Source organism: Lactuca virosa, chromosome 6, assembly GCF_052849685.1.
Source record: "Lactuca virosa cultivar CGN04683 chromosome 6, Lactuca_virosa_CGN04683_v6, whole genome shotgun sequence".
Taxonomy (NCBI): Eukaryota; Viridiplantae; Streptophyta; class Magnoliopsida; order Asterales; family Asteraceae; genus Lactuca; species Lactuca virosa.
In genome coordinates this window covers 4,396,999-4,423,391 of record NC_136431.1, presented here as the reverse complement: position 1 = coordinate 4,423,391, position 26,393 = coordinate 4,396,999, and the positions used below count along the sequence as shown (strand labels likewise).

The window sequence follows — 26,393 nt, the reverse complement described above, 5'->3', positions numbered from 1 at the left end:
TCATACACCTTTGCCTTAGATAGCTCATATGTGTGTCTAAACAATTCAGAATTTATGTTACTAAGTCCCAAATGTTCAGATCAATTGCCAAATCTCACAATTCAAACTATGAAAAGGGTTGACGTAATCATAATCGAATTTGAGAATACAATTTTCACAATTGCTATCTTCTTAAAATCTCTCTTAGTGAAAGCATTTCCTCACAATCATTTTCATGAAGGAGGAAAACCTTATGACACTTAGATTTTATGATGTATGTGTTCCTATCCATGTGAATTTGTCAAAACGAAAGTTTGCGACAAATCCAAAACCATATGGACTGAACTTGTTCAATCTTGATTTCTTGCCTCATGGTAACATGAATGCCCACCATGTCTTCCAAGCAACTCACCCTTTCATATCAATGTACTTTCCATTGATCAAGGTGCTTTGTCTTTATGCATTCAAATGAGAACTCATAGAACTCACACGCATAATTAACTCAATTGGAATGGCACAGAAAAAGAGTATGTCATCCACGATAGGCTTTAAACCTCAAGTCGTGTGCTAGTGATGATCAACTAGGTTTACTCTTGATTTGTTCTTGAAACTTTTCAAGACCATTAAGACTCCCACTGACTCCTTGACATATAAGATTCTCTTGTCAAGAAACATTTCTTGACAAACAAATATTCAAGAGTTAGTGTAGCCTTTTTGTCAAGTTTAACACTTCACACAATTGGTCCTGGTTGGTCTTTGTCTTATCCAAGACATCACAACTTACCAATTTCAAATGTGCAAGAATAAGAAAACTTTTCCAAATTCCACATTTGTCGAGTGTTATAAACCTACTTAAGACTTGTCACTCATGTCAGAATCTTGACTCTAAGACTTGATATTGGAACGAAGTATGATTGACTTCTTGATTTAACCATTTCTACAATTCTCGATTCCTCTTCTTAGACATGCAATTGCAATAAGACTCACTTAGAGGATCAATTGAGATATGGTTCTTAATCATTAATACTTATCATAAAACACAATAAAAGGTACTCTCCCTTCTTCTTAGAATAGAGAAACTTTTATCTTTCTGCCTACTTGATTCTTCTTATTCGTTCTGCTATTGATTGAAACTCTTTCAATCAACTCAGAATTATACTTAATCTTATAAGTATAACCATATTTACTAAACTTTAGTAAATCATGACAAATATCTTTATCACTCTTGTGGTGGACTTGATCAACGCACAACCTAGTGTACTCGATCTCCTAGTCCTTCTCTTGACACTTTGTCAAAGAATTAGTCTAATTTCCAAATATGAAGTTTCTCATTCATCACGCAACCAAGTTCCATGATTCCAAGTTTCTGTCCAACTGAAACTTGGGTGATGAGAATCTTCCCTTATTTGGCAAATTCTCGACATTTCCACAAATAACATAATTAAGAATCAAATCCATTATAGAAACAATTAATCATCAATTTTTCATACACACCATTGCAAGGATAAGACAAAATCAAAATTTATTTTATTGCGGAAAAACTTGTCCTTACAATGTAATTCAACTGAAAAACTATGCTATTACATATTTCTTATCAATCTATCCTAACTCTAGAGTAGCAGCTCAAAAATCTGATCCTCGAGTCCATGCGATCGAAATCCATTTCTTCATGATCAGATTCAACACGCTTCTGCCTTAAGCTTCCTCTCTTTTCTTCGATCCTGCAAAACATCAAAATGTAATCTTATCACATCATGTATTAAGAATCAAAGAATAGGAACTTATAGAGTTAGTTAATATATTTTACCTGAAGTAGAGCCATACGTCTTGACTCTCCCATCTCTTAGATCTCTCAGGTAAACAGGGCAGCTTCGTCTCCAATGTCCCTTCTCTTGGCAGTAGAAGCAGATGGACTATTTTGGAATGGCACAAGGAACTATCTCAGAATTTACCTTTTCTGGATTTCCAATGTCACCATTTTCAATGTCCATTGAAGTTTGGGAGTTTGATTTGCCAGACAAATTTGCGTGATCAGCACGCCAAATCATTTCTGATTCAGCAGATATAAGCAAATAGGTCAAATCAATGAGGGTCACGTCATGGTCCATCATATAGTACTCTCTAACGAACTCACTATATGATTCAGGAAGTGACTGAAGAACCCAGTCAATAGCCAACATTTCTGAGATATCGACACCCATCATCCTTAACCTATCAATGTGTGACTTCATCTCTAAGATGTGTGCACACACAGGTTTCCCATCTTCGTGTTTACTTGCCAAAAGGGCTTGAGTGAGCTTGAACTTTTCAAGCCTTTGAACTTGTGGGTCAGGGAGAATAATTGGAGGAGGTGGAGGAAGTGAAGCATGACTCTCATTTCCTTGATCGTATCGTGGAACGTCATCTTCATTTGGAAAGCTTGTTCCAAGGGACTTGGGAAGACCATTGTAAGATTTAGACATCTACAAAACGGGAGAAAATTCAAGTTAGTTGATAAGAATCCTTGATGTAACACCCAAATGAAACATCAAGGCTAGGATCCAACACAATACTCTACAACCTAGAAGAGGGATGTCGTAATCTAGTTGCAGAATATTTGAAGGTAGGTAAATGACAATTTACCAATTTCCACCATGAAAAAACGAAAAAACTTTTAAGTTTTAAATGAATTGAAACTCCTAGATCTTTTGAGATTCATTGAACTTTTCAATGGCATGTTTAATCTCGATTATGCCCTTCTATTTGTGACTGGGATGCCGAGGATCACAAACAAGGTGTGAATAACCATACGAATCACGTGGTGCACCCAATTGCTACTATCACCTAATCAATGTGCCGGTTAGCCACACACGCTCCATTGATCTATGATAAACATCGAGCCACCCTTCGCCACCAATGTCAATCCCAAATTAGTGTGCCGGTTAGCCACACACGCTCCACTAACGTTTGACAAGGGTACGAAGTGTAATTCCATGGATTAGCATACAAGTTCACATTTTGCCCTAAAGTAACTAAGATTGGGAATTTGTAAAAGCATTTAGTTACTTTGTACTTCATTATACTTATAATGGAAGGTTTCGTCCTATCCTACCCGTTCGGCTAACGACCCTGCACTAGTCAAGAGTGCGGTGGGTAAGAGTGGATACCCATTCAATGGCCATTTTATAGGCAATTTCCTTAAACACCCCTTGTAGACCAGCTTCGTGAATGAGGCCTACTAACGGTAAGACCGACTCTTTACTCATATATATAATATTAGACTTTTAATGTTACATAAATATAGTATAGGGTGTATTTTACACTTTTAAAATACTAGGTGGTTTTATTAACTTTCTCTTTTAATTAAACTTTTAATTAACTTAACAAAACCAGGAGGGTGTAATTTGAACTTTTCAAAATACTAGAGTTTTAGAATTTAAATATTACATAATTAAACTATTAATCAAAATTTTAAATTCCAAAACTTGAGGGCAAGTTTCGAAACATTTCAAAACATTAGGTTTTAGAATTTAAATATTTCAACATTAAACTTTTAATCAAAATTTTAAATTTCAAAACTTGAGGGCAAGTTTTGAAACTTTTCAAAACATTAGGGTTTAACTATTTAAATTTCAAAAACAAAACTTTTAAGTTCAAATTTAAACTATAAAACCTAAAGGGAGTAATTTGAAACTATTCAAACTTACTAGGGATCAAATAACAAATAATATAAATCAAACAATTAATTTAGTGATTATCTATATTTGACCTAATCCAATTTTATTCACAAGATAATTACCAAATAATTTGAATAATCTATATTTATCATATAAAGAAACTATTATTCAAAAGATTTGAAATTATCTTTTGTTTTGGTAAGGATAATCATTTACATACAATAAAATTCGGATTTTATTATCAAAAAACGATTTTGGCATCAATCCTACAGCAAAACAACAAGTAAATCCCGAAATATACTCTGTCAGACTCCCGGACTCGTCGAGTCAGTCCTGAACTCGCCGAGTAGGGCCAACTCGCCGAGTCCAGATACTGACTCGCCGAGTTGAGTCGGGCAGAGGCAAAAAAAATGATTTTCAGCAGAAAAACGACAATTGCATCACATACAACAAAAACCAATCAAGGCTCTGATACCACTGATGGGTTTTAAGCATAAGAACAATCCTATGTGCTCATACAAACCCTAATGCTTGGATCTAGGTTTCTCTATTATACATGCAATGAATCCAAGACTCACAAACCCTAAATCTATCAAATAAGAACTGAAGTAAGGGTTTAGTAATTACCTTTGATTGTTATATAGCAATAACAATCAATCCTTGCTTTGATTGGCTTCAGAAAGCTTAGTGCCTCAAGTGTTGCACCTCTAATGGAGTCACAAACACCACTAAGCAACTTGGATGAAGAGGGAGGAGAGGGGAGGCACCAAAAACGGCTGGAAACCCTAGAGGAACTCTTATTCACGTTTTTGGGGCTTAAGGGTCCTTTATATACATGTAGGCTATTAGGGTTTACAACTAGGAAACCCTAATCTGGCTGCTTAGGCCCTAAGCAGCCCATGGACTCCTTTAACATATCCCTTGGACGATTTCTAATGGGCTTCCCATAGAATTCGTCTAACCTATATATTATTAGGTGATCCATAGCCCAATCGTAATTATCTTATAATTACAAATCCAGTCCCCTAAGTTTAGTTAATCTCTTTTAGTCACAAAATTAATTCTTAATTAATTCTTGACTAATATTAATTAAACAATATGATTTCTCCTTTAATATATTATTCTTATAATATATTAATAAATCATAATTAAACCTTTCTCTCTCCTTAATTCATCCTACATATTGCTATGGTGAAGGCAACCCAAAAGGACCATGCTCATAATCGGGTCAAGTACATATCAAACTAGTTATGGACTTAGACACTAATCCAACAGAGATTTCCTTTCACTTGGTCAAATATGAAAATGCCACAAGCGATATCATAAGAATCAAATCCACGATTAATATTGCTATTAGTAGAAACGTAACCAACACACTTATCAATGTCATTTCAAAGAAATATAAACAACGCAACTTCGTAAACCAAAACATTGTTTTATTGTTAAAAAGAAAATTAGAACTTGCCCTTACAATGCATAAAATGAAAAACTATATTTCTAGACATCTCCGACGAGTAATAACTATATATTAAAACTACCCAAACTCCTTATTAGTAGCTCCAAATTCTGACCTTCGAACCATGCAATAAAAGTCCATTTCTCACGATCAGATTTAACTTTCTTTGCTTAAGTTTCCTTCTTTCTTTTAGATCCCTCAATACCATCAAAATGTGATAATCACATTATGTATTAAGAGTCTATGAATAGAAACTTATGGAGTCAAAGAATGGATGTACCTGAAGTAGAGTCACACGAATTGAATTTACCATCTTCAAGATCCTTTAGGTATTTTGAGCAGCTTCATTTCCAATGTCCTTTCAATTGACATTAGAAACAGGCGGACTCATTGGGGTCAACATATGGAATGATCCTAGAATTAACCTTTCTCTTTACCAGACAGTCAAAGGGTTTGACCTTGGCCGATCCCTTTTTATTGAGAAGAGAAATTTGTTATTGATCACAATTTTTACCATTCTCAGTGTCCATGGAAACCTAGGGATTAGACCCTATAAGTATTTATGCTTCAGTTGTGTTCTTAAACTTTTCTGCTTCAGCAACTATCAACATCTCGGTCAGATCAGTTAGGGTCACATTAGGACTCTTCATATGAAAGTTCTCAATGAACTGACCATATGACCTAGGAAGTGAGATAAGAACCAAATTAATGGATTGCTCCATCGGGAATATGACACCCATTCTTTCCAATTTGTCATTGTACAATTTCTTTTTCAGAACATACACACACATATAATTTCCATCTTCGTGTTTACATGCCAAAAGGGATTGAGTAATTTCATATCTTTCAACTTGAGGAAAATGTGACATTAGAAGAGTCATAGGAGGATGAGGTGGAAGAGCTGAAGAGAGACGATGTCCAGTTCCACCATTTCTTAAGGAAGGTAAGACAATTTTACATTGAATCGAATATGGAAGACTATCTCTAGAAGATTGAGGTAAACTATTTCCATAAGAACGAGGAAGACCAATTCTATCTTGATTTTACATCTAAAAAGTGGGAAAAGAGAGAACTCAAGTCAGTTGATTTTAATCCTTAGTTATTAACCCAAAAAGTTAAACTAAGGCTAGGATCCATATTTTCATTTCGTAATATGAAGAGAGATGTTGTAGTCATATCACGAAACTGTTTTAGATAGGTAGAACCATTTCACCAATTTCAATCATATGAAACTCCTAGATCTTTTGAGATTTTCGTTGAAACATCAATGACATGTTTAATCTCGGATTATGCTCTTACCAATTGTGACCAAAATGTCGAGGATCACAATTAAGATATGAATAACCATGCAAACCCGCTCAAACACTCATGATCGATTTATAATCTCCTATTGGTGTGTCGGTTAACCATACACGCTCGATCAACAATTATAAAGACGAGTTGTTTCATCATTTCATGTTTATAGTCCCACATTAGTGTGTCAGTTAACCACACACACTCTACTAACAACTTATAAAGACACAATGCTTGTTTTCATGGAATAGCATAAAATTTCACATTTTCCTAAAGTAACTAGAGTGAGATTTTAAAAGAATGTTCTAGTACTTTATAGATTATACTTTTAATATTTTATGTCCTATCAAATCCGTTCGGCTAACGACTCTCGACCACGCAAAGGAGTGGTGGGTAAAAAGGACACCCATTCAACGATCATTTTATAGTGCGTTTCCTTATACCCTTCTTATAGTATGGCTTCGTGACTGAGGCTCACTACTGATTCGATTGACTTTTCTTATACATATAGTATTTAAACATTTTACATATGTATAGGGTGTATTTTAAAACTTTTTTAAAACACAAGGTTTAAATATTGATTATCCAAATTAATCATATAATTAATTAATCAATTTAAACCTATCATGGATTTATAATTATCTTTAAATTAATCTTATAATTAAATTTATTAAAAAATCCACAAAGATAAGTCAATTTAATTAATCTTAAAATTAAATATTATCTATTCCAGATTATATCATCATATTTAGGGTTTTTATTTTTTAATTATCTAAGCATTCAATAATAGAATTAAAACCAGATAATAACCAAAAATAACCACACAAATCAGATTTGGCAGAAAAACCCAAAATTCGGTTTTGAGCTGGAGTTATGTCATGATAGGCAGTGTGTCACGTCGTGACCAAGAGATTTTTTGAAAATTTTATTTTGTTCAGTTCATCTCATGTACAATCAATGTTAGACACACTAAGGCTCTAATACCACTGATTAGTTTTATAGGTTACAAAACTATGTGCTTGCAAAATTTCACTTAACACTTAAGGGCATATGCAACCTAAATGATCTATGTCATAAAACTTTAAATGTAACATACAATAAACAACTAAAACTAACCTGAACCCTAATGAAACCATAGTATAATCAAAATAAAAGAATTAGGGTTACATACCTTTGATTGTTGTAGCAAACAAATCACTTCAATCCCTTGTAGTTGTTGGCCTTGGAAAGCTTAGCACCAAAAGGATGATGCCTCTAATGGCTCACACCTAAATCCTAGAACTAGAAGACAAGTAAGGAGAGATGAGATGTAATGAGAAAATTAGATTACTCTAGGCAAAAGAGATCACGAAAATAGCTGACCCAAGGGTCTTATTTATGGCTGCTAGGAAACCCTAAAAATCCTAAATTTGAATATATAATAATAATATTTCAAATCAGGCAATTATCTACTTTCATAATTATCATTTGGAGGCTTCTAGAAACCCTAATAGGCTCTTCATACTTTCCATATGATGGATGTTTCTAGATACTCTCATTTGTTCAACTATTGAACAATTACAACTCAGTCCTTGCACCTTTAAGTAATTTCAATTAATCCAGAATTAATTCCAGATTAATTATGATTAATAATTAATCAATTCTTATTGATTTCAGATTAATTTATTAATCATATAAATTAACAAATCAATTATTTAACAATCGATCTCACATTAATTTATTAATGACAGAATAAATTAACAAATCAATTATCTATTTCAAATTAATATATTAATCATATAATATATTAAAAAATCATTATTACAATTTATTAATCATATAATAAACTAATAAATTTATTCTCTCTCTACAAATGTCATTCTAACCAAGTTCTAGTTACGAGGGCAACCCAAAAAGGTCTTTGCTTCTAATTACACGAATATACGAATTTAGTTATGAGCTTAGACACATTAATCCAACAATCATTTCATCATCTCATGTTCTAATCATCATATGGTTAATAGTTAAATACAACATGTGGTCAGTTAGCATAAAGCATAAGAAATACTTTTGCTTAAACATTACGGACTAGGTATCATGTAAACCATCACATGTGTACCACATATAGGGGTGTCAAAACCCAACATACTTTGAGACCTTATAAAATGTCATCACAAACATAAAAATCATCAGAAATTTAGATATGCGTGCCATAAAAGGTGTCCAAACTAGACAAGTCAAAGGTTACACTTAATGCACGAATATATATGATCACAATTTAATCTCATTTGATGACATAATAAGTTGTTACCATTGTAGAAACACTTTCTCAAAACAATTCATGAATGAATAATTAAATAATTATTATATTTCAAGCAATTTTCACATATACTATTATACACATAAAGAAAACATGTCAAAGTACAATGGTATAATATGGGACATGTGCTATATGGTATGTATTTACATCAAACATGTTATGTCTGACTTTTCTAATAGTATGAAGAGTCAAGATAACCTACAAGAACATTATAAGGCTAAGTAGTTATCACTTAATTAACCTTAATCTTTCTATTATAATTTCTAATCTTATATAACTTGTTTTATCTCTTAAGTGCTCATAATGTATCCATGTGGAAGCAATGGAAGCAACCAAACGATTAGATGATACCATAAGGTCAAGTTATAATAGGTTCAAGATTTTGGGTAAACCATTATACAATCCACATAATTTTCTAAAGGAAATTATACACGTCGTGTAAATGCTAAACCCTACTTCGTCAAATTCGATTATACACTCTTTTAAAACCAACTTTAATGATTCAAATATATTTTGAACTTAATTTACTTATAAAGTAACATTCATTTGACATCATTAAATTAATCAAATCATGGATAAAAGAGATCAACTTAATTTTTAATTGCAATTTTAAGCCTTAAAACTTTAAAGTTAACCACTAGATTTGGTTTCCACTTATGATTTGCACTAAGGATGATAAAAATTAACTCCTAAACATATTAAAACCTTATTAACCTGATGAAATTCAAAATCCAATAATAACATGGGTGATTTGTCAAAATTAGGGGATACAATTCCATTAAAACACCATGAACTAACTTTTAACACATTTGATGGATTAAACACCATTATTTGGATTTAGAACTATAAAAGATACATACATATTACACCACTAAGTGTAATCGATGATCAAAATCAAACTCATATGAATACGTTGATATTCATGAATATATGGTTCTAAAATTCCCCTATTAAATTTTTATAACTTATCTTTGTCATCGGAGGTGAACTCTTATCTAGCACTAAAACATGAGAACTCCATACTAAACTCATTGAATCATATAATTACTCTTCAGTTGAAGATTTGATGAAACAATAGGATGTTTCACCATCCATAAAAGCTTAAACAATACTGATATGGAATGATTTACTATCTTACAAGCTTTAGTTTGATGATTTAGTGTTGGAGCATAAGTTGAACTTTAATTTTACTCCTATTTTCACGATATCTCTAAAATATTAGGTTTCCTTATCTTCTTCAATTTCTTAAATGTTCTAATACATGAGTTGGGGGGGGGGGATGTTAAACAATCCAACGTTTAGGTTTTTCCAAGATTGGTCCTTTAACTTTCTAATTTTTGATCTAATTCTAAGATGACTCTCTATTCACCATTCCCAGTTTTATTTTTATTTCAACTCAAAATGTTTATATTCCTAAAATATAAGTCTAAAATATAGTTAAATAATTTAGGCAAATGACATAACTCATCTTCCATAATCAAAAGTCAACTTCCATCCTTAAGATCTTTGATTTGAATTTTGACCTAAACACTAATTATTTAATTTTTTTTTTATTTTTTGATTAATATTGTTTAATTTCAATAAAAACGATTTATTTAATCAAAATTACACTCAAAGGGTAAAAGTTCTATCCCCAAATTATGGATGTTACACTCTCTTTTGGACATATATCAAGCAATTAAAGGACAAACCCCCTGAGACCCACCTTGAGAATCATCATCATATAAGTTCGTTATTAAAGACCTAATGATATCTTGAATATTCTTATGACTAGTTTCTTTGTCCATTTTCATATGAATTTGAGAAACATACTTTTCATTATTAAGTACTATCTTGAAGTTACATCCTCTACCCGCTTGAAGATACCACCACATTTGGTTATACTTGAAGAATCTTCTTTCTGGACCATTAGCTTCTCAACAAAGCTAACATCCTGACTCAAAGCAACATGATTCTCGAAAAAGGACCATAACCGCCACCCTTTGACATCATCACCATATCGTGTCTCAAATTTATTCTCCCATTACACAATCTCATCTATACCTACAAGCCTCTCTTTGGTAGGTAGAAACCTTATTCTTTATTGCTTTAGCAATACCTACATCTTGAACCTAATTTTGACCCACAATGGACATGTCTTTTCCATAAACATATCAATTACTATTTGAATAAACACCTTTTATTGTATCCCTAACCAAGATCGGTTCAATCTTTTCCACCAAATAACTTAATTTATTCACTCATTTGACCGAGTTTTTTTGTTCTTTAACACCTCTTTCTTGATCAACCAGATCTTGTTAAAACATTGAATGATCCAACATCCAGTTGCATCTAGTTCACTACTTTGAGAATTCATGTTCCCCAATAAACCAAAACCCCTCTTTATAAAAAAAAACTTATGTGAAATCAGATGGATCACTACCCAATTGAAACCTTTCACTCCTTAATCAACAACCTTTAAAATCTCAGCCAACTCTTTGTTTCTTGAATCGTTAAAGAAAGTATTGATCTCTTTGAGAATTTTCATCAAACACTTTGTGCGTACTTTAAAACTCTACACCTCAATCCTAAATTTCTTTGCAACGAGATCTCATTTTCAAGTCAAATCTACAAAATAATGATAATTCATCAAAATCAAAATGAAGCAAACCTTATTTGTCACTTGATTCGAAATCAAAAGTTTCATAAACAAGCACACAGTATTTATGTACTTCTGTTAAATTCATATTTAATTGTTGTCTCTTAATCATGATAAAAAAAACTCTCTTTTCCAATTGATCATCAACCAATTGCAGTCTTTACCCTTTACTTAAACCTTTTGAAGAAACCAGAGTCAATAACCCACAAAGTCACTATGCTCTATCAAAAACTTATTCTTCTCATGTTGTTGATACAAATTTGTTGTGCAAATTGAGTTTAACTATGTTTGTGAAATGAAAACAAAATAAAACCCTTTGTATGTTTTTTTTTACCAAATTGACATTCGCTTTTGACTTTAAGACTATTGATATAATAGCGTTATACTTGGCATTTTTCTCACATTTAATATATAATATGCGCCATAGTAAAGACGATCTAGGTCAAGGATGAAAGGTATGCAGGCTTAACTATGGTATTGCCATAGGGTTTTTCCATGATGGAGTACACGACGATGCACTAGACAATAAGTAGTGTTAACAAGGAAGAAATAACATTAGTATAGTATTTTGGGGAGAAAAAGAATTCGAAAAAAGTAAGGAAGGGGCAGGTGCAAATTTTAGAGAGAAAGAGATTATCAAAATCTATAAGACATTGACCATTTTGATACCATGTCGGATAGTATTTTCCCATGAAACGAAAACATATACATGTACATTTACGGATATTATAATAGGTATACATCATATTTTAAGAACAACATGCTAAACATAAACATAAACGACATCATTGGAAACTTTTGGTTAATGTTTTAGACCAAAGTTTTTATAGAAATTCTATGAGAAGTTGGCAAGCTAATAAATAACCTTTAGACGGAAGTAAATAATGCATAGATAGTTAGAGCTTGTTTTTCAAAAGTGTCACATTTTAATATTTTAATAGACTTATCATTATTTCATTATTTCACATGAACAGGAGGGTAAATAGGAACAAAAATATGAAAATATTTAATTTCTCATTTACATATTGTTTTGTCTTGGTTTACATCATTATTACATTAATTTCCAAATATTCTATGCAGCAGCCGGGCACAGTCCACAATGGGTTAGACTAGAGGTGTAGTTCTACACATTTACAAAAGTCTATATACTCATCCTCTTCCTAAATCAACATAAGGCTACGCTAATCAGCATAAGGTTTACAGTTTACACCATTATTCCATTGATTTCCAAATATTAACTAAAGATAAAGGTAAAATCTATCTCATTTTTGAACACCCCACGAATTATTATTAAGAAACGACAAACAAAATCAATGTTGGATATGAGTTTCTAATTCTTTGGAAGCTATGAAAACCGTTGGTTGGTAGTACAGGTGATATAATAGTATGAAAAAATATAGTTTTGACTAGAAAACAAGCGTCCACTAATCTTCGTAAAATGGATATTAAATGAGGTCACAATATAAGATTTGGTAAAAGTTTGGTTGATATGTGTTTTTATATATTTATTGAATGAAGGTAGCGTGGTTTACCATTCCACAAACCACTATGTTCCCCCTAATAATAGTTCTTTATTCTTTTTTAATATAAAACTTATATTTTATATATTAACTGCTTAGTAAATATATCTAATGTTTCCATCCATTCCATTTCTTATTTAGTGAATTCTTAATTTATTTTTCTTAACTAGATTTAACTTTTTCTAACTATATCCCACCCCAGAGTTGAAGCATCTATGTACGATACAAAACCATGTCAATTGCATTAATTCCAAATGCTTAATTTTTTTCCAAGTGATCATCATTAGAATGCCACATTAACTTGATTTACTAAAAATGTCTAGATCTGAGTTTAAAATATATAATGAATCTTTATGTATTTTCTGGTTTGTGCAAGACATTGTATATATATCCACTTGTTTTCATGGTTTATTCGACATGCTGACAAAATCTTTACTATATTAGTGTTTGAGTTTCGATCGTCACAAAGTCGACAAACTGGTTTGATACACAAGAAAACAAAAGAAAAACGAAAAAACGACACAATTATTGAACGTGAGTCGGTTGGTATGACATACGTCCACACGTAGGAACTTGTGAATTTTTCTATAGTTGATTGTTTCAAAAATGATTACATTGAGGTACTTATAACCATAAACTCTAACGGTTATAAACTCTAACAACTACATGGCAGAACCCATATACAAGTAAATCCAGAATAACTAAACATCTCCATGTCGTAGGCCTAATTAGTTTACTACTTAAAAAACACATTTTTCGAGGGACAATTTCCTCAGAAAAGTTGTGCGTAGGAAAAACCCTCATGGAAACTTGAGGGATTTCTAAGGAAACTTCCACGTCACACATTAATATGCTTATTTCCTTTCGAAACGACCCTCACTCTATTCAAAACATTTTTCCCTTCGAAATCGCCATATGTGTTTTATTTATTCTATTTCAGATCAAGTTATCTATTTTGGTCACCAAATTCCAAGTGGCATTTTTCATATTTTTGTCAATAATCGTTAAAACGTTAAGACTGTTTGATATCTTCTAAAGATACTGACTTCAAATCTTATATTCAAATGGTAAAAGTTTCAACCTTTATGATGGCTGCTCCAGATATAAGGGAACTACGAACGTCCAAAATAATAAAATTGCATGGCTAATAATATTTTATAACAAACAATAATACAAGAACAACCGAAAACTCCAAGAAGGTTGCTAAGCAACTTCCTTTCCTTCGTTCATTGCACAAATTCAGCATTGTTATAAAATAATCGGCATAGCAAATACAATTCGGTTTACAATACGTCACTCCATTTGCATATAAGAACCACAAAGGCTCAAATAGTTTGCAACAAGTTCACTCTCTCACCCCATGCAAAACTAAAAATTGTATGTGAATTTGAGGTATCTGAGTGTTGGAAGATGGGTAGGCCTCCTTGTTGCAGTGAAAGTAGCGATTTGAAGAAGGGACCATGGACGCCAGAAGAAGATGAAGTTCTTACGACTTACATTCAGAAACATGGCCATGAAAGTTGGCGAGCACTACCTAAGCGTGCTGGTTTGAACAGGTGTGGAAAGAGTTGCAGGTTGAGATGGATTAACTATCTTAGACCCGATATCAAGAGAGGAAACTTTTCAGAAGATGAAGAAATTCTCATCATTAACCTCCATTCCACTCTTGGAAACAAGTACGTTTCTTTCGATTTTATTTAATTATCGATTTATCATGTCAAAGGTACAACTTTTTAAATTTTTTATCTAATTGAAATTTGGAACATGTACACTATAGATGGTCTAGAATTGCTTCACAACTTCCGGGGAGGACCGATAATGAAATCAAGAACTTCTGGAATACCCATGTCAGGAAGAAGCTTCTCAAGGCAGGAATCGACCCAAAAACACATCAACCGGTTCCTAATATAACTTTCCTTCTTGACACAATTTCCAAGTTAAACCTTCCATTAAAGGCCCCAGCTATAATGAGTCCATGGATCAACAATATTAATGATCAATTGTTGAACAATTTATTGCAATTTGTAAACATGACCCCCCTACCAAAACCAACTTTCTTGGATTCACAGTGTTATATGGAAGAAATGGTTAATCAGTATGCGATAAATCGTTCTGAAGATTGGATGGAGTATGTAAACAACGTTTCTTTGGAACCACATAGTGAATGTGATTCCATTGGTGCAAGCTTGATGGGAAGCTACGGAAATGGAACTGAGATTCCTGAATTGTTTACTGATCTTAAAAGCATGAGCCACAACTTGTTTATGGAGAATCAGCTTCCTGGTATACTCCCAATGTCTCCTGAAGAACCCATGAACCTCAAAAATTCACTAGAATCTAACGCGTTTGATACTGGATTTGATGATTATTATGAATCTCTTTTGAAGATTTAGCAATAGAGTACATGACCGCATTCTTGTATTATGATTCAATAAGGTTTGAACTGATTCCATTAATGTTTGATAATTCCAGTCAATTAAGTTTGTATTAATTTCATTCAATACATTTCGAGCAATGTACATACGATTATACATGTGTATAAGTTGATGCTTATGTTGTTATGTGTTAGTGATGACCTTGAGATATGTAACGAGAGAAGTAGATCAGGTTAGATGAAATGGTAAAAGATCAGTTGCTTGTAAAACATAAATGTGTTTGTTGAGCTTTTCACAACTAAAAGCATCCATGAAAATGACTTCCTTTCTTTTATTTTATGTTCTTAAATCATTCTTGTATTTTTTTTCTTCCTTTTTTTTTATAATCCATTTAAATTTTTAGTTATTATTAAGAAAAAACGAGACCAAAAAAAAACCAACAACAGATTGTAATTTATTAACTAAAATTCTATTTTTGATTTCTAGTCATCAAACAACAATCAAGTTACATTCTTGACCAATTGCTATAGTTAAAAATTAATATGATACACTTCAGTCATGTCTGGATAGAACAAGCCAAAATGTTGCTCGACCCCTGGATCCTTTTGGTTCTCGTTAAAAAGTGCAAAAACATATGTCTCCACATTCTTGTTGGGCTTCTTAGGAGTACCAGAACCACGCACGTGATTCAAAAGATTCTGATTATAGGTCCGAGCCAGTTCAGGTGTCGTGAAATTACCATTCCCTTGTGACGGCCATCCACTCTCACAAATCACCACCTCAACACCACCTGCACCAACCTTTTCCAATGCCGAGTAAACCGCATCAACCATGGCATCAAACATATTCTTATACCCCAGATCTCCGTCTCTCACTACAACATCAGGAGATGTGAATAACACGTAGGGTAATGAAATTGAACCCGGTTCATTGGCGTACGCAAAGTAAGGGTACGCTGTGACCAAAAGAGGGAAACCGTTGTTTGCCAAGAAACCTGCGATGTGTTGCATTGCTGGTTTCACAGCACCTGAAAAATCTCCATGTGAAGGAGGAAATGAAGCTCCTAGTGAGTTAAGGGGGACGGCTGTGCTCACCGGAATTCCACCAAGATTGAAGGATTTTAAAGCTGCGTTCATATTTTGCATGGCCGGGAAAACCGAATTAGTCATATCGCCAGGGATTACTTCATTACCAATGGATATGCAACGGAATCTGATCGTTTGTGCGTATGGGACAATTTTGGATTGTACCCATGCTTTTGCAAAGTTGATATCTCCTGCAAGACTGGGTATATCTTGATTGAAGGTTCCAATTATCACTTGGATTCCGGAGTTTTGTAGAGCGTTAAGAACGTGTACATCGGGGCTAAAGATACGAACTCGTCCTATGTTTCTTGATTTTAAGAGGTTTACGGCATTGGATGGAGGAGGGAGGTTGTTTCCCAGTAGTCCGTAGTTAACTCCAATACCACCACCATCTGCGAATCAAACGAAATCAAAAACATATTTAGAAATTTAAGAAGTATAATGATTTCAAATATTATGCATTATGAAGATTAATGAGGAACACGTTACCAGCAAGCAAACTAAGATAAATTATAAGAACACACACGACGCTGATTGAAGGTAGAAGTGAAGCCATTTCGCTCCTAGTTTTCTTGTTGTAAGTTGCAAGAAAAGCTGTTATGCTTTAGGCTTTATATAGTGTAATTAAAACTGGAGATGATCGGTCTCGTATGTATGAGTACATGCACAAGATGACGATAACATTAATTTCAAAATTGTTACACATTGAAACATAAAATGACAAACGAAATTTGTTGAACTCTAAGAGATTGTAATATTGTTGTAATATTACTAAGAATTAAATAGGTAAAGTTGGATCTATGTAGAAAAATATTTGTTTGAAACAAAATGAAAATAAAAAAGAATACATAATAGTTTTGGGTAAATGACATTTTTGTCCATGTCCTTAATTAGTTTTATGGGTATGGTCCCTGAAAAATACTATTGTCATATTTTAAGTCCCTAAGCCATTTGACTTGATGAAAAGTATATATACAAAAGTCTAATAATGAAATATAATTAAATAAGAAATCAAAGAATCAGTTGTTGGAATTCAAACGATCTACAACGTTGTTTATGTATTAAGGCCCCGTTTGGTGAGGAGAACTAGATGGAACAGAACATCACTAAACTTTTTAGAGGGTGTTTGGCATGACTGGAACAAGAACTAATTGGAGGTTTGACCAAGTCCAATGAGTATTGAAATCTCTTTGTGAATGATTTTTGATTATTTCTCTTGCTATCATGCGATTGGTGTAAACCAACACAAAAACACGCACAATTTTACTACTGCCTGCGTGTTTGGGAATCCAGCTTTCTTGCTTCGATTTCTAATCAAGGCGAGATGATTTCCCTACATTTTCTCTCTTATTTTATCAGCATTTTTGCTAGGATTCTGGGTTTCTTTTACCCTTTAAGATGATTTCATGTTATGTGTGAGTATGCGATGATCAATCTTCATCTGAATCTGTTTACACTTTGTTTTTTGATTAATAACTTGTTAAGCACAAATTTTTCACCTAAATACTTAGGATCATTTTGAAATTTGAACTGGAGTAGTTTTTCTTTACTACACTTAATATTTTTGGGATTCAATTGATTATATGGATCTGATTTTTTGTCATGAATTCGAGTTCTGGGGATTTAATTTTCTCTTATAACTGAGTAGTTTTCTGATTATACTACCAAAAAGAATAATGTTTTTGTATGTTTTTATACTACCTGCATCTGTTAACACATGGAATGAATAAAAGATGTCATTAGACTTCACATTTATTTAGACTAAATTGCCCCAAGTTTTTGTTTCTGCCTACTTTATGATAAAGATACAAACTAGTTATTGGGAGGCTTAATTAAGCATAATTTTTGTCAGAACTTTGTCTAGTTTGTGTTGTTCATGTCCATTTCATGTTGTAGAAACTCAATTTATGACGAATATGTCCCTATAATTAGTTGTTATTACTACATGTAGACTTTATGTTGTTCCTTCCCGGTTCATGTTATATATACTCAATTTTGGACAAAAATGCCCTTGTAGTTTCCTTTTGTTTTTAATTAGCTTTTTTATTTCTATAGACTCCTCATGGCATTTCATTTATATAATAATATTAATTTTTATTTGTCGTTACTATTTTTTCCCATCTTCGTCTCTCAAACGTGTTTCTTTAAAATCAGTAAAATGTTGTTGTTTTACTTGTTTTTTATAAACTTTGTAGATATGGATAGAAATCATTTGATCCTGTTTGTGAAACTATTGGAGAGTTATATTCAGTTGTTGATGTGCCTAGCTACAATTAGAGTTTGGTTAATTGAATGTGAGGAAAAAGAAGCTCAAAGGATAGATCTAGGTAATAATACATTAGACACCCTTTCAAAAAGGTTTACAGAAATACATCATATCACACGTGAAAGTGATGATAATTGTATATACAAGTTACGTATGGATAGGAATACATTTGCAGTTTTGTGTGATTTACTACAAACTCGTGGTGGTTTATTATATGATGGTTTAGTGACCATTGAGGAACAAGTTGCTACATTCCTAAATATATTAGCACACCACAAAAAAAAACAGATGTATTCAAGTTAGATTCTATCGGTCAGGGGAAACAGTAAGTCGGTATTTTCATCGTGTTTTAGATGCTTTAATGCGTTTGCAAGAGATATTGTTTGTCAGACCAACGCCTGTTGCAAATGATTGTACAGATAACCGGTGGAAATGGTTCCAGGTAACCATTATAATATTATTTTGATATATTACAAAATATAGGTTTTTAACTAACAATGCGTTAAAATTTTATTTATAGGGTTGTCTTGGAGCAATTGATGGAACTTATATAGAAGTTAATGTCCTTGACTCTGATAAACCAAGGTACCGAACAAGAAATGGTAGTATAGCAATGAATGTGTTAGGTGTCTGCAATCGTGACATGAATTTTGTATATCTCTTAGCTGGTTGGGAAGGTTCAACTACTGATTCAAGGGTTTTGCGGGATGCCATTACTAGACATAATGGATTAAAAATCCCAGTTGGTAAGCTAATATAATAATTACTAAATAGTTATTATAGGTAAACACATAGTTACATATTCATACCTTTTACTTTATTTATTATAGGTAATTGTTATTTGGCTGATGGAGGATATATCAATGGTGAAGGTTTTTTAGCACCATATAGAGGTATTAGGTATCATTTACGAGAATGGGAAGGCAATACACGTGCACCTACAAATAAGGAGGAATACTTTAACATGAAACACTCACAAGCCAGGAATGTTATTGAGAGGTGTTTTGGTCTACTAAAGAGACGTTGGGCTATATTAAGAAGTCCTTCATTTTATCCAATAAGAATTCAAGGGAGAATAGTCATACCATGTGCTTTGTTGCATAATTTTATTAGGACACACATGGCTTTGGATCCAGAAGAATACACGTCAAGCACTGTTGAAGATATGCCTATCGGGGAAGAACAACCAAATCAATTTCAAATTGTCGATGTTGTTGAATCAAGTAATGAATGGACTCAGTGGAGGGATGATTTAGCCCAAGAAATGTTTGAGTTTTGGATGTCAACTAGATCTCAGTAGATTTTTTTTTGTAATTAATTTTAGAACTTCTTTTTAAGTTTGTTATTCATAATTGTTATGGATGTGAACAACTTTTAACTTTGTGTATGTTTTTTTTTATTAATTTAAACTAACTTCATGGATGATTTGTTTTAATATTTTCCATTTTTATCTATTTACCTTTGTTATGTATGATATGTCAAAAACAGATAACAAATCATGGCAGATAGGCGTCAATGGACTCAAGAAGAAGAGGATGCGTTGATTACCATCCTTCAAGACATTGTTGTCATCGGTGGTAGAGGTGATAATGGAAGCTTTAGGCCTGGAACCTATGATCAAGTCGTTCTAAAGTTACGGGAAAAAGTCGTTGGTATTAATATAACAGCAAAGCACGTGCAAAACAAAATCAAGCGTTTAAAGGATAAGTTTTCTGCTGCATATGATATGCAAAATACAAGTGGATTTGGTTGGGATGATGTTCGCAAATGTGTAGTAGTTGATTCTCCTGAGATATTAGAGGAATATCTAAAGGTTAGTGATTATATATATATATATATATATATATATATATATATATATATATATATATTATTTTTCTGTGTGTCTAAGTATTAAATATATGATTTTACCTGTAACTTTGTTTGTTTTACTAGAAACATCCAAACAAAAACTATGTCGCGAATAAACCATTCCCTGCATACGAGCGACTAGCAAATGTTTTTGGTAAAGATCGAGCTACAGGTGGTATGGCTGAATCGGCGGCTGATGTGACACAAAATCAAAATATTGATAACGAAGAAGGAGAAAGTTTACCATCGTCCAATTCTAATCCTCAAAACATTGCAACTTCCTCCAATCCAAATCTGAAAGACTCCTCGCAAAATAAAAAGAGAAAAGCGGCATCTGAAGAAGTAACAGATATAATTGGAAAGGGGTTAGCTGTCGTATCCGAGGAAATCCAGAAAATGACTAGGGCTATTACTTCTTCTACTAATGACCTCGCAGGGTTAAAAACCATACATGAAGAGTTGAAGACCATGGAGTTGTCTTCTTCAGAAATCACGCGGGTTTGTTTAAAATTTACAAAAAACTTGAATTTGTTACCAATGTGGAATAGCTTAGATGCAGCTACCAACCCACTTTTTGTGAAGACTATATTAGAAGAAGACAATTGAAGTTTGTTCTTTTTTTATTTATTTAAATTAAGGATTTTGGAAACCATTTTGGTTTAGAAATTTGTTAATTTTGAAGCAATTTGGATTACTTGGTATTAGAACTAGTTTTAATATGAGAATTTTAAATATTTTTTTTAATAAAAATGTTTATTTTCAAGTTATGTATGTTAAATTGTGTTATCTTGAATATTTTTTGTAAAAGGGTAATATGGTCATTTTTACATATTGTTCTGTTCAATACTATTGTTGCCAAACAGTTTCTGACAACTTGTTCTGTTCTGTTCAGTTTTACCAAACGCTATACAAATTATTTGTATTGTCCAGTCATGTTCTGTTCAGTCCAGTCCAGTCCAATTCTGTCCCATCCAGTTCTTCTGCCAAACGGTGCCTAAGGGTCGTTCCAAACATATTTTGGACCCAGGACGAGAGAGAAAAAAAAGTCCTTAAAATACACAAATTTCATCAATTATTTTATAATAACTCAATAATTGAAAGAAAATTACTTATACTAGCTTCCAAATACAACATTTTCGATTACAAAAATCCATATATTTAAAGAAAAATACTTCTTCTAGCTTTTTTAGATAATTAAATTATCTATTCTAACAGCCTACAAACTCCATTAATCTCTCGGCAAATAATTAAATTATCTATCTGTATCTTCGTATCGCTACTTGTGATACAAGAGACTGAGTGGGTCAGGTTGAGAAACATGGTGACTACATAGGGTTTTCAACCCAAAATATTATAACTCCCGTTATTTTCACTCACTAATCCTAATATGATGATCTCGGGGGATATTTCTTAAATGACCTTTATTAGCAGACATTTATAATTCCTAGGTGATTATGCATGGCGGTATGATAATACTTTGGGTAAACACGACAACACGACAGTACATTAATACTTTGGATAGTCACGACAGTATAATAATACTTGGGTTAAGCACGGCAGTATAAAAGTATTTGGGATAGGCACAACAGTGCAAAAGTACTTGGGATAGGCACAACAGTACAAAAGTACTTGAAATAGCCACAACAATACAAAAGTACTTGGGATAGGCACAGCAGTACAAAAGTACTTAGAATAGGCATAGCAGACATGACATATTATTTCACACGACTTTTACTGACCTATCATAATCACTATCTCACACAGCCCTATCACAACTTCTCACTTGTTATTTCGTACAACCCTAAACTACCCAATCATATTATTAAGTATGATAAATATATGGTTAAATAAAGTAACAATCATATTGTATGACTACATTAAACATAGCAAAGACAGCACACATAACAATTAAGCATTTAGAATACTTGTATTTATGTGTAAGCAGAATCTAACTATGCACTCACTTGCTAAAGTGGGCGATTGGAAAGTTGGGCATCGCTTCGCTTTAGCACTTGGATTTTCCCTTGATATGGCCTAGGTTCAATTATCACTTAGTCTTAGTTTATTATTTCTTATGACTAGTTAATAGTTGAGATTCCTCAATAATCCCAATGTCAACTAAAATATAGCTGATAAGAGACAACCAGGTAGGATCATATCGGAGGTAGGGTCCGTTTAATGTACAAATTAAACTGTTTGGAAATGCCACTTTAAACAACTCACTAAATCCAGCCTAGACATCATCTCCGTAAGTAGATCGATCAGTATAGTGACTTGGAATCACTGATAAATCTTAATTATAGGCTCATAATAACGACTATAACTATAATTAAAAGTTACACTTATATAAAATAAGTGTAGCTTAACTTATAGAGTAATCTAGTGAAAATTAGGAAATTACGCGGACAGAATCTCGGTCTGGGAGCTTCTATTCTCCGACTATATGACACCGTAGGGCCCCGCTAAAGTAATCGGGAACTAGGGAGTATAGGGAGTAAGGAATAGAAATGATCTCCACAAGATTCGGAGGAAGGATGTGAGGAAAACGAGTTGAAATCGGAAGTTTATATAGGCTGATTCGGGGTGTGCGTCGTGCACCATGTCCCCTGCGCGTAGTGCATCTAGTCGGCCAGGGTAACGTGTCGCTCGATGGGTGGTGCCTCGTTTCGCAATGTCGTGGGTTGTCGATGCGCGCCGTGCACCGTGTCTGTGCGCGCGACTGCGCACAATTTTTTTATAAAATATTATAAAGCACATAACTTCTTCATACGAGCTCTGTTTTTGACAGGTGTTATATCCACGCGTAGCTATCAACGAGATCTACAACTTTCGTTTAGACTCCGTCGGCTAGTTTTGAATTTATTTTTAAAGTTATATTTTTAACAGGCTTAGACTGTTAAAGTCCGTTAAAAACTCATAACTCTCTCGTCCGACGTCCGATTTTGACTATCTTTGTATTGTTGAATTCCTATAATGAGATCTTCAATTCTCGTTTATATTGTTTCAGCGAAAAATCGACCGATCTAAAATTCGATTTCTGAGTTGTATACTACTAAGCTGAATCTTAGAAAAATCACAACTTCCTCTAATGAAGGCATATTTAGATGTTCTCTATATGTGTGCTCTCGGTTTAACGACTACTACGAATTTCATTTAGATCACTTAGAAGTAATTTATCAAAAAATTATCAAAAATTTACTTTTGACGATACGCAGAGTCATGCTGGTTTAATTGAGAAACTTCTAAGAAGCATAACTTCTTCATACGAAGTCGGATCTCAACATTCTTTATATGTGTGGAATCCTTGTCACACATACTATAACTTGGTTAAGATTATTCATCCTAAATAATCTTCAATTTAAAGTTATTATTATGGTGTATAATAACTTATTTTCCTAGCTCGAATTCGCGGGTGTTACAGTTATCTCCCCCTTAGGATGATTACGTCCCGGAATCATCCACAAAATAGGGTTTGCATAATGACTCCGCATGTTACCTTTCCATCCTAAGTAGTAATTGTAACTATTATGTCTTTCGAGTTTCCAATTCTTAGACTTTTTGGACTGTTGACGGTTCTGCACCTACTCTTTCTACTAAATTGGAGGCTCCTGCTCCTTCTAGGATAAACTTAACCTAAATTAAGATCCTTACTTCGACTAACGTAACAGACCGATTGGTTATGTTCTAATGACCTCTCATCGTATGATGTAAAGGTTAGACTCAGGTCTCCTTGAGTCATACTTTAGCATGAAGGATACCTTTCTTCATGTTCTAATGTGATATAATCACATTCTAGCATGTAGTACTTCTCGCTATAGGCTACTTAATTTTAGCGGCGATTGCGATACTTTTACTAATCACTTCGATTGATATTTTCCTAAAGTTGGAGGCTACATCAAACTTACTTTGTGATTATTTGGACTCGATTTGATATGATCACTAAGGTAAAAATATCTATATTCACTACCAAAACAAAGGTAATGATGGAAATGAACAAAATAGCTCAGCTACTTTGAGATTTAGTAATATTGTGACTTTCCCTGATCCAAGTGCAAGTCATTTGTTTCCGGTAGTATATGTCTCTACTACCTTTCACACCTACTCATACTCGTCCCAAGTATTGTCTCGCAGTCCACTAAGTTATCACAAAAATGGAATTTGCATAGAAAGCACATAAAGGAGTTCAAGAAATTGCATTATCTTCGAAAACGGTTACAATATTTATTTATGATGTATGCCTATTACATCATTCTACACAACCTAATATTAATCATTTGTCTCCTTCTCTCAAGTACTCCAGATAAGCATCTCTGAATTCTCGCCCTCTTGTTTCCTCATCAAGCTCCATAAAATACACTCTCACTTTTGGCTTTGGTGGAATATTTGGCCTGGCAGCTTATTTCTTCTTTGGGCAGTCCTTCATAACATGCACTTCCTCCTTACATTCAAAACACACCCTTCTTTCGTACTAGAAATCGTCAGAATAGTGACCAGGTATTTCGCACTTGTATCAGGTCACTTCTCTTTTGCATTGCCCAACATGCTTCTTGCATTTATTGCACAATTCTGCCTCATTACTACCCCCAGACTTCTTGTCATTGGGTTCAGACCTTCAGATTTTACTTTTCTTGTCAGACTTTGAGAGTCCTTCACGTCTCCTTTTCTCGCTAACTTCATCATTGCTAGCGGTTCTCTGTTTGATCATATCTTCCATAGACTTTGCAGCCCAGACGGATGCTTCAAAGGTAGGTGCCTACTTAATTGGTACATTGTAATCCCATGGTAGCCCCTCAGCGTACCTATCAATCTTGGATAATTCGCCCAGGACAATGCGCAGGGTGAACTCCATCTTATCGGTGAAGGCATTAGTGTACTCCTCCACATTCAAACTCCCCTTCTTCAAATTCAGGAATTGGTTCTCTAGTTACAATATGTTCTGAGCAGAACAATACTTTCACTTAAAATGCATTAGAAACTATTTCCATGTCAGTTGCAATGGCTCATTTGGGCTTATTATCTTTCCTAATGTGTTCCACCAGCGGACAGTTGAACCCTTAAATTGTCTCACCGTATTGGTGGTTTGCAATTTTCCTGAGCAACCTCATGTAATGAAGGTCTGCTCCATCTCCAAAATCCAGTCCATAACTCCCACCAGGTCTTCTTTTTTGGTAAAGGATGAGGGTGTGTGGTTTATAAAGTCCTTATACTTGTATTTGTTCTTATCAGCCCCTTCATTCGGGTCGTTCCTCCTAACTAATTGTGGTTCAGCTTCACTCACGGTTCTCCTATAGTTTCCTTCCTCCGACTGACCTTCATTTAGTTCGGGCTGCACAACAGGAACAGAGGGCTCTCTTCCATTTTCTCGGTTCAAAACTGTCTTATTTCCTCCCTAAATTCAGCTAACAGGGCTCTAATATTTGCCATATTAACAGGTTCAGCTACCGGCGCTGCTTCAGGTTCACGTTCAATCACATGGGGCTTAGGTTGACGATTTTCATTTTCGATTCCTAATCCACTACGTACCCTCACCATGACGTTCTGTATACGAAGGTAGTCGCTCGGGACGAGAAATTTAAGATAGAGAAGGCTTAGACGCATAATTCTCCTTATTACTCCAAAAAGTTATATGTTAGTTCTAATATCGTAATTAAACGTTTAGAAACCTAAACACATAAAAATTCCCTAATTCTAGGTCAGCAACAGACCTTAACTTTTTTAATAATAGCAATCTAGGTATGCACCTAAGGTATGCTCTGTTACATACCAGTTAGCATATAAGGCATCTCTTCCTAAAGTATGCTAGGGCATATTATAGCAAGTAAGGTATTCACCCTAAGTTTGCTATATAATAATTTCTTATTTAGCACATAAAGCAAATTAAGCATCTTGTCCTAAAGTAAGCTAGTGTCTGTGTCAATTCAGGTGCATTATCTAAATTATAATGGACACACATCTCACAATCATTGTTTAGCATT

The 26,393-nt window shown here is 33.6% G+C and overlaps 2 protein-coding genes and 1 pseudogene across 2 annotated transcripts; 2 read left to right on the top strand and 1 right to left on the bottom strand.

The window, feature by feature from the left end:
- The first annotated feature begins 14,145 nt into the window (after positions 1 to 14,145).
- LOC145119569 (transcription factor MYB3-like) lies at positions 14,146 to 15,550 on the top strand. Its single transcript, XM_079055244.1, has 2 exons — positions 14,146 to 14,517; positions 14,619 to 15,550. Exons 1-2 carry the CDS (start codon positions 14,252 to 14,254, stop codon positions 15,232 to 15,234), a joined length of 882 nt encoding a protein of 293 aa, XP_078911370.1. The 5' UTR covers positions 14,146 to 14,251; the 3' UTR covers positions 15,235 to 15,550.
- Positions 15,551 to 15,746: 196 nt separating this feature from the next.
- On the bottom strand, positions 15,747 to 16,857 carry LOC145121289 (putative glucan endo-1,3-beta-glucosidase GVI). Its single transcript, XM_079057062.1, has 2 exons — positions 16,791 to 16,857; positions 15,747 to 16,693 (listed from the first exon to the last, which is right to left on the bottom strand). Exons 1-2 carry the CDS (start codon positions 16,855 to 16,857, stop codon positions 15,747 to 15,749), a joined length of 1,014 nt encoding a protein of 337 aa, XP_078913188.1.
- Positions 16,858 to 18,498: 1,641 nt separating this feature from the next.
- LOC145121288 (uncharacterized) lies at positions 18,499 to 19,867 on the top strand (annotated as a pseudogene).
- The last annotated feature ends 6,526 nt before the right edge of the window (positions 19,868 to 26,393 follow it).